The sequence below is a fragment of the Artemia sp. Qi Xiang Cuo genome, chromosome 16, assembly GCF_049724085.1.
Source record: "Artemia sp. Qi Xiang Cuo chromosome 16, ASM4972408v1, whole genome shotgun sequence".
Lineage (NCBI taxonomy): Eukaryota > Metazoa > Arthropoda > Branchiopoda > Anostraca > Artemiidae > Artemia > Artemia sp. Qi Xiang Cuo.
In genome coordinates, this window is record NC_142809.1 from 53,301,869 (window position 1) to 53,316,536 (window position 14,668).

General features: G+C 33.5%; 1 protein-coding gene across 1 annotated transcript; it reads right to left on the reverse strand.

Moving 5' to 3' along the window:
• Window positions 1-18: 18 nt before the first annotated feature.
• Window positions 19-14,291, reverse strand: LOC148943091 (prenylated Rab acceptor protein 1). Its single transcript, XM_089102757.1, has 2 exons — window positions 14,164-14,291; window positions 19-1,763 (listed from the first exon to the last, which is right to left on the reverse strand). Exon 2 carries the CDS (start codon window positions 1,759-1,761, stop codon window positions 1,246-1,248), a length of 516 nt encoding a protein of 171 aa, XP_088958883.1. The 5' UTR covers window positions 1,762-1,763; window positions 14,164-14,291; the 3' UTR covers window positions 19-1,245.
• Between the last annotated feature and the right edge of the window lie 377 nt (window positions 14,292-14,668).

The window sequence follows — 14,668 nt, forward strand, 5'->3', positions numbered from 1 at the left end:
GGATATGTTTGAATAACAATTGTCCTCATTTTTGATTGTTCAAAATGTTCCTCTATATGCATTTCAAAATTATTTATATCTTTTTCTAAAAATATAGCTTTCTTAGTGTCAAGGTGCCCATGTAAGAGGGACTGTTGTCTTTCCCACCCTTCTCCAAGACCAAGATACAAAAATATCTAATATTTGTGACAATTGTGATATGCTCTGGAAAATTCTTTTCAAAAATTCCCTTTCCCCATCAAATTGTCTGCAGGGGCTATTAAAAGAATAATTGTTATCTAGCTTGGTCCAGAGCAAAATAAGGCTAGGTCCAGACCAGTGTTGCTCATTAGCTGCCATAATTAAAAATAAGGCAGAAGGAACTACTTTTCTTAGAACATTATTGATTGCAGCATTAATAGTTGTGGACTTGAAAGAAAAAAAAAGGGGAGGGGGTATAAATATACACTTTGAAAAAGGCTGAATAATATTTAGGATAATACACAAGGGGATAGAATATTTTCATAAGAAAAAATTCAGCAATGCATTTTACATGACTCAAATAGTTAAATTTATGGCAGAAAATGGTTTACAATTGCAATACTGTTATCTTTAATGCAAAATTTAAATTAGTACTAATGCAACAGTTTGTAACCAATCTTCAAAATTAGGATAAATGCAGTCAGCTATCTAGTGAATTATAGTTCCCTCTGGGCCATTTGCGGTGAATTGGGTATCAACAAATGTTGTCAGAATTTATTTAACCAACAGGTTCCCTTCCCCATGGCAGCTGGGTTAGAACCCTTGGCCCCGTATTGACAAGTCAAGATAGAGTTCACTCTGCTGAACTACCACATGTGAATCAACCATCTACTAATTCCAATGAAAGCATAAAATTTTTAAACTTTACTCATATACATAAAAATTTATCTCGTCAATTTTTCCTATTTTAACCCCGTCTATTTTTAACCCCTTATGAGGTGTTATCACATTAAACTATGATACCCATATACCAAGAAAAATTCTTAATTAGCATGCAGCTATCAATTATAACAAGATAATTACACTTACATCCTCAACCTAGAGCAGAAATCTAATGAGCATAAGCATTTAACATAAATTCCTCTTTACTCAGCTTTTTTTACTCTTTATTAGGTGTACTCTTATACTCATTTGACCTGACAAAGCCGATTTTGTGGCTATTCATTACAGTAAGAAATTCACAAGTACACCCTCAATATAGAGTAGATCTTAACAAATGATTGACTACACAGTTTCAATAGGTGTTGCAAATGATTCATCAGGATTTTTCAACGCATCAGAATCAAAGAATGCTGCATGTAAAACAATCAAAAACACAGAAGCACCAAGGATCCAAAAAACTGCAGCACCAGCTCCAGCAATATAGAACAAAGGGAAGGACAGCACACCAACTACTGCATACTGTTGAGGGAGCGTCAACACATGACTTCCAATCTTCAAAGGATTTTCAGAGCTCCTTTTTGACATAATATAACATCCACCAAGGCAAGCGGCTATAGCAATTAGTAGGAGTGGTGAAGTTAAAATACAAAAAATTGTAAGAGCCAGGAAAACACATAAGTAATTGCTTTGGAAGTGTTCTATGTTGATTATTAGTCTGGATGACAGTTGTTGGATGTTGATAGCTGTTTTGAAGTTGGATGGAGCAAAAAAAACAGCCCAAGATTTGAGGTTCTTTCTTGCCTTTCCAATTGCTTCACGAGGTGATGGGATTTGCAGTTTAAATCTTTGTTCTGTCATCTCTGTAAAAAAAAAGAAGAAGAATATAATTCATTAAAGAATAAAAAAAAAGCTGCAGACACTTTATATATCAAACAAGACTTTCCATTTGTGTTTCTTTAGTGTTAAGTTTATTTTGAAAACAATTCAAGCACGCATTTCCGAAAATAGCAATTTTCCTCACGAAATTTTGTCCAGTTATAATACAGATTCAACCACAAGTACGTTGTACCACTCTCCAGAATAATAAAAGACAGATCTTCATATTGAACCCTGGTTAATGTCCTGTCAAAAGGAATGGTCCCAAGACGTCCTGTGAGAATGGAAGAGACTTGAGTAAGTAAGAAATTATTTTGTAAAGTAATAAAGAGCAATGATCACTTTTTAGACTCTTTTATAATTAATTTTCAAAACTTGGACACCCAGGGGGAGGAATTTGAAACCCTCGAGTTAATTTGTTTTTCATTAATATATGCTCTTTTGTTATTTAATGGCTAAAGACATTTTCTATAGTTGATCTTTCTCGCTCCCAACAAAAACATCAGTTATTTTCCAAAAGCAAACTTAGAAAAGGATAAACTGTTTTAAGCAACTATTTTTGTCCTTGAAAACCTTTTAAAAATATAATATGCTTAGTGCCCCCTAAATTTCTTCTCATCCATTTATTTTATTTTTTTTAGAAAGTACTTGTAACACTTTATGCTGGACAACTTAGAATGACTATAAGGCCCTAAGGAAAAAACGGATTGGGGCACCACCCTTTATTCTTTTCCCCAGAATGATCTCTGTACGAAAATACTGTCACTTTTCCTAAGGAGTTCTATTCTTTTTATGCTTTTTTAAATTGAAAAGCTCTCAAGAAAAGTCCCCAGACAATACCAATTGGGTATTATAATCAAAATTGTGTTTTGCATAGGAGCATTTTAATTATTATACGTTTTTGTGGTTTAATAGTGCAGAGAAATTGTACCATATTAGCAAATAAGAACACATCAAATTAAGGTTTGGACACATTTATTAGTTTGTGAGAAAAAAGGGCATGGAACAGGGCCTAGTTGCCCTTCAATCTTTCTGGTCACTTAAAAAGGGCAAAGGAACTTTTAATTTCTATTAGAATGAGCCCTCTCCCAATATTTTAGGACCACTGAGTCAATACAATAACCTCTGGTGAAAAAAAATAAAATAAACATGCATATGGATCTTTCTTCTGGCAAAAAGTACAAAATTCCACATTTTTGCAGATAGGAGCTTGAATCCTCTACAGTAGGGTTCTTTGATATGCTGATCTGATGTTGTGATTTTCATTAGCATTCTAGACTGTTAGGGGGGTCTTTCCCCTTTCTCCAAAAATCAGACACACTTTCTCATGCTTGTAGCCTTTGATGGGTAAAACTTAATGAAACTTATGTATTTGGAATTAGCATAATAAGCCTTTTTTTATATATCTATTGGTATCAAAATTCCAATTTTTGGAGTTTCAGTTATTATTGAGCCCGGTTGTTCCTTACCTTCAGTTTATTACCACAAACTGTTTGAATGTCTGATAATATTTGCATTCATTTGGAGTTGAACAATAAGATAGTATTTTGTAAAATTCTTATAAAGCTTTTGGAAACCCAAAGGGCATCAAACAAATTTAAGATGAATACAATTTAAGGAACATTTATTTTTTATTGCAATTTTTGGCTCCAATGCTTCAAAGAATTTTGAAATTCCCATGAGATATTATGTTTTGTTAGGTTAGGTAATTATATTTTGATGAAGAATACAAGGTTGGCAAAAGCAAATTCCTTAAAATTATTGGGGCAAATCTTAGGACACAACCTTCTTTAGTGTTTATGAACTCATATAAGAAGGAAAGAAAAGGATTTGGAGAGATAGAAACAACCCTCAGTTCCATAGCCTCTGGTATCTATTAAAATGACAGAATTTTTAATCTCCAATACTTTTGATAAAAATAAGGCACTATTTTATTGAACCATATTTAACACATAATTTGGTTTCTATTTGAAACTACAGAACAAAATGACAACTCTGTAGATGCTTGGTGCAAAACAATTAATGCAACAACTACACTGTCTGCAAAACTGCATCAAATATGCAGTTTTGTACATGAAAATGTACAATTAATCATGTACAAGTGTAATCATGTCAATGTAAAAATGTAATTAATCATGTCAATGTACAAATGTAATTTTAGTACATGAAATGTACTAAAATTTTCACAAGGAAAGATATTCAACTATAGAGCTTGAATACAAAAAATATAAGGTAAAACAACAAGGAATTAATCTAAGACAGTGAAAACTTTTCTAGATGGATGTTTCAGGCCAATATCTAAATTTATTTATATCTAATATATCTACATTCTATATCTATTCTATATCTAATATATCTATATTATATATCTATTCTACATCTAATATATATAAATTAATATTTCAGCTCTTTATCTAAATTTATTTATATCTAATATATCTAAATCTAAATTAATATTTCAGCTCTTTGTTTTGGGGGGGGGGGCGTCAGTCTACCTTTTTATAGCAGTCATGTGAGCAAGAAAATTATCTATCATAGTGCAAGATTTCAGGCGGGGGGTAAGGGGGTAGCTAGGTAAAGAAATTAAAAGTACACACTTATGAGTGTGTAGACTTTTCTAGTTGTAGACTTTTTTTGTTTGAGAATGAATGACAATATTTTGCCAACAAAGTCAGAATAAAAAAAAAAGTTAGAAGCAGTGAGAGTTTCTATTTTGGGCGAGTAGTTGTTTTGGAACTACCATAAAGCAGCAGAATTTAGAAAATATAAAATAAAGAAGTGCATTATTCCTTATATTTGTCTATGGGACCCTTGTTTTAGAGAACCAAATAAATAAAAAATAATATTATATCAAAGACAATTGCCCAGAATTTGGTTTCAGAGGGGTGGGGCCTCAGTCTACCTATTATAACAGCCATGAAAACAAGAAATGTATTGATATTAACATTGTTTACAGAGGATAAAGCACAATTAAAATTTAAAAAACAGAATCAACTGCACTTAGAGAAACGAGCAGAAAGACGACCTAACCTCTCACAGTAATAGCCGCCAGTCTTTTTTGGCTGCAAATCGATCAAAAACTTGGTCAGCATCAACCTGGATATCATGGTTCAGGGTCATGTGAGCTAGTCCGTTCAGATGCTCCTCGCCCGTGGAGCTCTGCAGATAGGTTTTTAATCGCTTAAGACAGCTAAAGCTCCTCTCAGCACTTCGCTTCCAGTAACATGCTGTTTCAGGTGTGCCAGAGGCACGGAGGCACAGCCTGAGGCATGAAGGAAGGGACACCTGCGACGGTCAGTTATTAGCCTCTCGGTTGGAGCATCATGTAGTGTGACCTTAACAGTAAAGTACCAAGAAAATGCTCTCTACCCGACTGTTCCAAGGCTTCAAAGATTGCCCTTGAATCGTTAAATTACTCATTTTATTACTTATCTCGCTGTTCCTGGACAAACATCAATTTTGGCAATTAAATCATAATTGGAACATTTTTTCTCCCGATTTTACTAATGGTCGCAAAAACTCGTTTTCCTCGTAAAACTCGTAAAAACTTAAAACAATCAACTTTTTTTAATTAAATTATTTGCGTACATGAATTGTTTGTTAGGTAAAAGTTTGCCCCCCCCCCCCTCAAAAGTATTGAATTTTAGAGACACGTCTAAAATTTCTGGAAAGGCTCTAAATGATCAATTCACGCGGTAAAATTACCGTTTTTGCGGGATTCTACTTTTTGTTTCTGGAAATACGGGAATATGAAGGTATTCCAACATTAACCATTCTCATAGTTACACAAGAAATAGAATATAAAATGAATGAACTATTAATAATCCAATAATAGTTCAATAATGAACTATTAATAATCAGAAAATTAAAAATGCAAAGTCTGGTTGAAAATTACTGCAAAGTGCCAGGTGAAATTTTAAGAAATTTAAAATAAATTGTCTTGTGAAATATTATCTCAATTAATCAGCAGCTGTACCGAACCAATCCTGCTCAAATCATCCTCAGGGCTATACTGTGGTGTTTCTCCTCCCCATAGTATAGTGCAGACGGTTTGATATCATTGTATTATCCCTTCTTGTTTTAGTTTTGTTTTAGTTTAAAGCTTTTTCCAATAGGCAATGCTTAGAAGTCCTCGAAAAAAAAGTCCTCGAAAAAGTTATGTGTGGGCTGTTCTTTATAAGAACAGCCCCCCCCCCCCTATATAGGCTATACCTAACCTAACCCTGAATTGGCATATATAGGGGGGGGGGCTGAAATTCATTTCATTTCCGATAGAAATGCTTATTATATTCGTAATAGGCATAAAAAAAGGCATCAAATGGTGTATTCACTTTAGTCCTAAATCAATAATATGATTTGGTATATAATGACCAAAAATTATTATTATATTTGGAAAGAGCATAAAAAAGGCATCGAGTGGTATGTTTATTTCATTTGTAGGTTAATAATATGAATAACAAAAAATTTACTGATTGCTCTTCTGAACTAAGTACTGCAATAATAATACATCAATTCCATGATTGAGATAGAGACAGTGAGCACACTGCTCAAAACTTTTTCTCCTCTTTTCAAACATAATAGCCTAATTTTTCACTTGCAAATCCAATTAAAGCCATTTAATGGACCCCAAAGTGGCACCTGATACCTCATTTTTGGCACAAACAATGGGCCAAGAAAAGTGGTTAATACCATGCCAAACAATTGTAAGTTAATTTGGTACTCCTGTATTAAACATACTCTTTTATATACTGCTAGTTTGGTTAATGCTAATGAAATAAAATAGGATGAATATAGCCTATAATAGTTTAGAAACAAATTTGGGCTATATATTTGCACATTAGGGGGGTAAAGCATAGCATATATTATTATGTAACCTAACCTAGGTACCTTCCCCCCCCCCCTACATCCCAAAAAATAACAGTTTAAATATCATATATTCAATGAAAACCATGCTATGGATTACATTATTCTATAGCAGTGTCTTGAATTAACCCATCAAAAACAGATTTTTTGTGACTGGTTTCTTCTTCCTTCTTCTATTTAACAGCAGGCAGGCTTTTCAGTAAAACTATTTAGCCCTTTTCCTTCTGCTTCACTCTGTGGGCTACAGAGCTACTGGCTTGATTGCCTCATATTTATTAGATATATTCAGATATCTTTCAGCAGATCTTTCGACTCTAGGAGTTCAAATATAAGATGATAGATGTCGATTTCTATGCTCTGTGTGCAGGTATAGTTGGCTAGGCTCTTGACTGATAGTGGGATTTTGTGGTGTTTGAAGTATTTTAACAGTTTAGAAAGCAAGGTATGTTGTGCAGACGTCAGCATATTACATTCAAATAGGCAATGGTCAATTGTTTCATTATTCATATTACAATGCCTGCAAAGAGGGGACAGGGGAATTGAACCACTTGAATTAGAAATCTTATATGAGAATGCAAGGAAATTTAGTCCATTTGTTCCAGAACGAATTCTATGATAAATTTTAGAAAGATACTTATTGGGAAAGGGGGAAAGGATAGGATTAATCTTATTAAAATTAATATCTGATAGCCTCCATCGGTAAATATCTCTAATTGGGATTGGTCTCCCACTTGGCTGGTCAATATTTATAGCATTTTTTGCTATTTCATCAACCTGATGATTACCACTTATGCCAGAGTGGCTAGGAATGTACTGGAAGTAAGTGTTTATGCCACTTGAAGCAAGATTATCAATAATACTGAGACAATGATAAGTGTCAATGTCCAACTTCTATTGAGGAGCTGAGGCCAGCAACTCAAGGCTTGATAAAGAGTCGGAATAGATGATAATATTATTCAATTTTTCAATCAAAGATTGGTTTTGCTTAAGGTGTTCTAATGCCATGATTATGGCATTTAACTCAGCAGACATTATAGATAAATTATTAAATAATATCTCGCCCATTGCAATTTTCAGGTGAGGAAGGAAAACACCACTTGCAACCTTCTCATTCATTTTTGACCCATCAACAAACATTTGGAAGTGATTTTTATAGGTAATTGTATTAAGTTCTGCAATTTTTTTCTGAACAAAAGCAATGGGGGTTAAATCTTTATTCCATTTTGAAAATTCAGTATTTATTATGGGAGATGACCAATTCCATGGAGGGGATTGGGGCAAAGTAGGTGCAATAGACTTTGCTGGTACAGGGAACTTCTTTTGAATATTGGCATACTCATCTGCAATACCTCTATACATGGCTGGATTTCTTAACCAATTATGTAATGTGTGTGAGCTATTTGATTCAATTTTTGTAAGATGTTTTATCAAGAGAAAGCTACGTCTATCTTTTATTGTTGTTAATCCACTCTCCATAAGCAGAAACTTGGTGCTTGTGAGTTTCCTAAGACCAAATATGAGACGTATTATATCATTTTGTGTTGTTTCAATTTTTTGCATCTGGGTCTTTGCACATGCACCATATACAATGAGCCCATAGTCAATATGGGGTCTTATATGTGATTTATAAAACTGGAGTAAGGTTTTCTCCTTACAACCCCAGGGTGTGGAAAGAAGTCTTTTTAGTATATTTGCTTTTCTATAACATTTTTTTATTGTGTTTGAAATGTGGAGGTGGAAATTAAGTTTTTGGTCAAGCATGAGACCTAGGTAATTAATATTATTATCTTCTGGAATAGTTGTTTTATTTAGAGTTAGTTTTGCATTAACATGGTTTCGCTTCCTGTGAAATTGGATTATTTTTGACTTGGTGGGTGCAATGGGTAAATCTGAATGTTAGAGAATTTTTCAAACTGGAAAAGTGACTTTTGCAGATTTGACTGTGCTATCTGAAAGGTGTTGCCAGATGACCATAGCACCAGATCATCAGCATATTGTAGATTCGTGTGGGGTAGGTTCATGTCCCAAAGATATAGGGCAAATAGGAGGCAACTGGTTTCCGTTGCAGTAGGCCTATATATTCTATTTCTTGTGTAACTATGAGAATGGTTAATGTTGGAATACCTTCATATTCCCATATTTCCAGAAACAAAAAGTAGAGTCCTGCAAAAACGGTAATTTTACCACGTGAATTGATCATTTAGAGCCGTTCCATAACTTTTAGCCGTGTCTCTAAAATTCAATACTTTTGAGGGGGGGGGGGGCAAACGTGGAACTACCAAATAATTCATATACGCAAATAATTTAATTAAAAACAGTTGAATGTTTTCATTTTTTACGAGTTTTACGAAGAAAACGAGTTTTTGCGACCATTAATAATATCGGGAGAAAAAATGTTCCGATTATGATTCAATTGCCGAAATTAATGTTTGTCCAGGAACAGCGAGATAAGTAATAAAATGAGTAATTTAACGATTCAAGGGCAAGCTTTGAAGCCTTGGGACAGTCGGGTAGAGAGCATTTTCTTGGTACTTTACTATTAAGGTCATACTACATGATGCTCCAACCGAGAGGCTAATAACTGACCATCGCAGGTGTCCCTTCCTTCATGCCTCCGGCTGTGCCTCCGGCACACCTGAAACAGCATGTTACTGGAAGCGAAGTGCTGAGAGGAGCTTTAGCTGTCTTAGGCGATTAAAAACCTATCTGCAGAACTCCACGGGCGAGGAGCGTCTGAATGGACTAGCTCACATGACCCTGAACCACAATATCCAGGTCAATGCGGACCAAGTTTTTGATCGATTTGCAGCCAAAAAAGACCAGTGGCTATTACTGTGAGAGGTTAGGTCGTCTTTCTGCTCGTTTCTCTAAGTGCAGTTGATTCTGTTTTTTAAATTTTAATTGTGCTTTATCCTCTGTAAACAATGTTAATACCAATACATTTCTTGTTTTCATGGCTGTTATAATAGGTAGACTGAGGCCGCACCCCTCCAAAACCAAATTCTGGGCAATTGTCTTTGATATAATATTATTTTTTATTTATTTGGTTCTCTAAAACAAGGGTCCCATAGACAAATATAAGGAATAATGCACTTCTTTATTTTATATTTTCTAAATTCTGCTGCTTTGTGGTAGTTCCAAAACAACTACTCGCCCAAAATAGAAACTCTCACTGTTTCTAACTTTTTTTTTTATTCTGACTTTGTTGGCAAAATATTGTCATTCATTCTCAAACAAAAAAAGTCTACAACTAGAAAAGTCTACACACTCATAAGTGTGTACTTTTAATTTCTTTACCTAGCTACCCCCCTTACCCCCCGCCTGAAATCTTGCACTATGATAGATAATTTTCTTGCTCACATGACTGCTATAAAAAGGTAGACTGACGCCCCCCCCCCCGAAACAAAATCCTGTATACGCCACTGGATATAGATATAGATATATTAGATATGAAGAAATTTAGACAAAGAGCTGAAATATTAATTTAGATATATTAGATATAAATAAATTTAGATATAGAGCTGAAATATTAATTTATATATATTAGATGTAGAATAGATATAGAATATAGATATATTAGATATAGAATAGATATAGAATGTAGATATATTAGATATAAATAAATTTAGATATTGGCCTGAAATATCCATCTAGAAAAGTTTTCACTGTCTTAGATTAATTCCTTGTTGTTTTACCTTATATTGTTTGTATTCAAGCTCTATAGTTGAATATCTTTCCTTGTGAAAATTTTAGTACATTTCATGTACTAAAATTACATTTTTACATTGACATGATTAATTACATTTGTACATTGACATGATTACACTTGTACATGATTAATTGTACATTTTCATGTACAAAACTGCATATTTGATGCAGTTTTGCAGACAGTGTAGTTGTTGCATTAATTGTTTTGCACCAAGCATCTACAGAGTTGTCATTTTGTTCTGTAGTTTCAAATAGAAACCAAATTATGTGTTAAATATGGTTCAATAAAATAGTGCCTTATTTTTATCAAAAGTATTGGAGATTAAAAATTCTGTCATTTTAATAGATACCAGAGGCTATGGAACTGAGGGTTGTTTCTATCTCTCCAAATCCTTTTCTTTCCTTCTTATATGAGTTCATAAACACTAAAGAAGGTTGTGTCCTAAGATTTGCCCCAATAATTTTAAGGAATTTGCTTTTGCCAACCTTGTATTCTTCATCAAAATATAATTACCTAACCTAACAAAACATACTATCTCATGGGAATTTCAAAATTCTTTGAAGCATTGGAGCCAAAAATTGCAATAAAAAATAAATGTTCCTTAAATTGTATTCATCTTAAATTTGTTTGATGCCCTTTGGGTTTCCAAAAGCTTTATAATAATTTTTAAATTGTGAATAATGCCACTCTTCTGATAAATGTTTTCATTGTTTTTAAATTTGTGGAGGACATACTATTCATCCTGGCCATTCTTATACAATGCAGTTTCTAGAAGTTTTTATGTATGAAAATGCAGTAGCATAAGAATGGCCAAATGAACACCATCTATAAGAAAAATTTATAGAATGGCATATCAATTAGCAAAAATATGAAAATAGAGAAAGTGTTCATCAGAAGTGTGGTTTTTTCATAATTCTTTTTTTTCTTTTCCAAAGTTGGAAACAGAAGGGAAAAGAGGAAAGAAGTGAGGATAAAAGATTTTCCCTCCTGGGAAATATGCTATACCTCAAATTACCTTAAATCACATCTTCTAGCAACTAAGGTTGGTTATCTAGGATTATTTTCCATATCATGAAGTAGGAATTGTTTTCTTAATCTGTCTCCTTATGACATGAATTGGTCCCAAATTTACACAAATCCAAAGCATTGCCATAATTAAGCTCAAGCTTTCAATGTAAGTCCATTATTAGGCTCCAATTTTGTCAATTAATGGGCCTATATTTGAAATTATGAGTGTTGTATATGGTTCAAATATTCAAGCTAATCACATACTTATTAAGAAGACTTTGGCAACCCTAATGGTAAAACAATCTACTTTTTAGATGGTATTATAAATTTTACAATAATTCAACTGTTGTTGTGTTGATTATCTGTCCAACTACTGGGTATCTTACCCAACTAAAAAGATTTGTGAATTGATAATTTTACTGTATTTGATAATTTTTAATCAGTGCCTGTTGTGTGTGTCACTAGCAAAGAATTAACAGTACTCCTGTATTAAATGTAGTCTTTTATATAGGCCTACTGCAATGGAAACCAGTCACAAAAAATCTGTTTTTGATGGGTTAATTCAAGACACTGCTATAGAATAATGTAATCCATAGCATGGTTTTCATTGAATATATGATGTTTAAACTGTTATTTTTTGGGATGTAGGGGGGGGGGAGGTACCCAGGTTAGGTTACATAATAATATATGCTATGCTTTACCCCCCTAATGTGCAAATATATAGCCCAAATTTGTTTCTAAACTATTATAGGCTATATTCATCCTATTTTATTTCATTAGCATTAACCAAACTAGCAGTATATAAAAGAGTATGTTTAATACAGGAGTACCAAATTAACTTACAATTGTTTGGCATGGTATTAACCACTTTTCTTGGCCCATTGTTTGTGCCAAAAATGAGGTATCAGGTGCCACTTTGGGGTCCATTAAATGGCTTTAATTGAATTTGCAAGTGAAAAATTAGGCTATTATGTTTGAAAAGAGGAGAAAAAGGTTTTGAGCAGTGTGCTCACTGTCTCTATCTCAATCATGGAATTGATGTATTATTATTGCAGTACTTAGTTCAGAAGAGCAATCAGTAAATTTTTTGTTATTCATATTATTAACTTACAAATAAAATAAACATACCACTCGATGCCTTTTTTATGCTCTTTCCAAATATAATAATCATTTTTGGTCAATATATACCAAATCATATTATTGAGTTAGGACTAAAGTGAATACACCATTTGATGCCTTTTTTTATGCCTATTACGAATATAATAAGCATTTCTATCGGAAATGAAATGAATTTCAGCCCCCCCCCCCTATATATGCCAATTCAGGGTTTGGTTAGGTATAGCCTATATAGGGGGGGGGGGCTGAAATTCATTTCCGATAGAAATGCGTATTATATTTGTAATCAGCATAAAAAAAGGCATCGAATGGTGTATTCACTTTATTTGAAACTCAATAATATGATTTGGTATATATTGACCAGTTAGGTTAGGTATAGCCTATATAGGGGGGGGGGGCAGGAATTCAGTTCTGATAGAAATGCTTATTATATTCGTAATCAGCATAAAAAAAGGCATCAAATGGTGTATTCACTTTATTTGAAACTCAATAATATGATTTGGTATATATTGACCTCATTTTTGTCAGAAATGAATTTTATCACCACCCCCATGTTTACCAATTCAGGGTATATATTTGCATTTTAAGGGGGGGGGGGTAAATTTTATTTCTGATGTAAATGAGAGGTAAGTTTAAATTCCACCCCAGTAAAATTCTACTTAAGGCTACTTTTGGCTATCTTGGAAAGCAGTTTGGTTAGGATAATGAAACTTTCAGGGATAGATCTACAGGCTAAAGTATGTCCCGGGAAGGTATTTTGAAGTACCTTCCTCCACTCCGTCTCCCTCTAGATGGTCCTGACCTTTGATGACCTTTAAAAATCTGTGTGTTATAAAAGTGAAACCTTTTAAAATAGATCTTCTGCTTAAAATTAAGTCAAACAAAATTAGTTTTATCTTTACAACGTCGCTCACTCCTGATTTACAGAGTTTTAATTATATGCAGATACATTTCTTAATTTTTGAAAATTAACATTTATATGGCTTAAAATACTACTCAAATAACAGGAATTGCATTTTCAGAACTAAAGCCAGGGAAAAAGAATCTTATAACAGAAAATTAAGGTAAAATGTTGTTTTGTCAAAATTTCAATAGGTAGGCCTATAGACTTGTCATGTAGGCAAATTTCAGGATCCTCTAGAGGGAGAAGGAAAGGAGATAAGTACTTCAAAATACCTTCCCAGGACATATTTTAGCCTGTAGACCCATCCCTGAAAGTTTCATTTTCCTAACCTCACCCCTTTCCAAGATAGGTAAAAGTAACTAAAGTAGAATTTTACCTCCACCCCTAATGTGCAAATACCCTGAATTGGTATATGTAGTGGGTAAAATTCACTTCTGACAAAAATCATGATTAGGCTAGGCTATTATATTTGGAATTATTTGGAAAGAACATAAAAAAAAGACAGCAAGTGGTATGTTTACTTTATTCGTAAGCCAATAATATGAATAACGAAAAATTTACCAAGCAATCTTTGTGTATTATTACTCTTTTATCTATTAGGCCTAGATGTATGTAAGGGTAGCGTATTAGGCCTAGCCTACCAAATGATTTATGCACTATATTTTTATAGACCCAGCCAATTACTAAGAAAATTTTGTTGAAATTTGAGCTTCCACAGAATATTAGAAAATTTTTAATAGAAAGATGTAGGCTATTGTTAATTCAAGAGAAATTATATATTTACCAGTAATAAATGTAATAATACGAGCTATGCAGTGCTGCCGAAGAGTGTAACAAAAATGAAGTTAGAGGCTTTGGAAAACCCACCAAAATAGACCTTATTCGTTTTTCCGCCTGAATTGCAAAGCTGCGCGAAAATCGGCCATATTGTTGGTAGGTTTGTTGTGCAAACATGGAATTTCCTGAAATTCAGAAGGCACTGGTGAGTTAATTTTGTTGATAATCTTGTTAATAGCAAGGCTGTACATCACCTGCATTCTGGATTGATTTTTCCTGAGCTTTGGTAGTAGGTTTAGCATGTACTAGGCTAGCCTATATATTTGCCCAGCCAATCATGGACTCCAACTTGAAAATTACAAACATTTATTTAGGTGCCAAAAAAGGCACAGAACTTAACAACACTGATACAGAAAGATCCGCCATAGTCTCTAAAATAATCTTAATATGTTTATGACCTAAGAACTTGGGTTGGCTTTCCAGTTTTTAAGGAAAATTTGACCCTTAGAAAT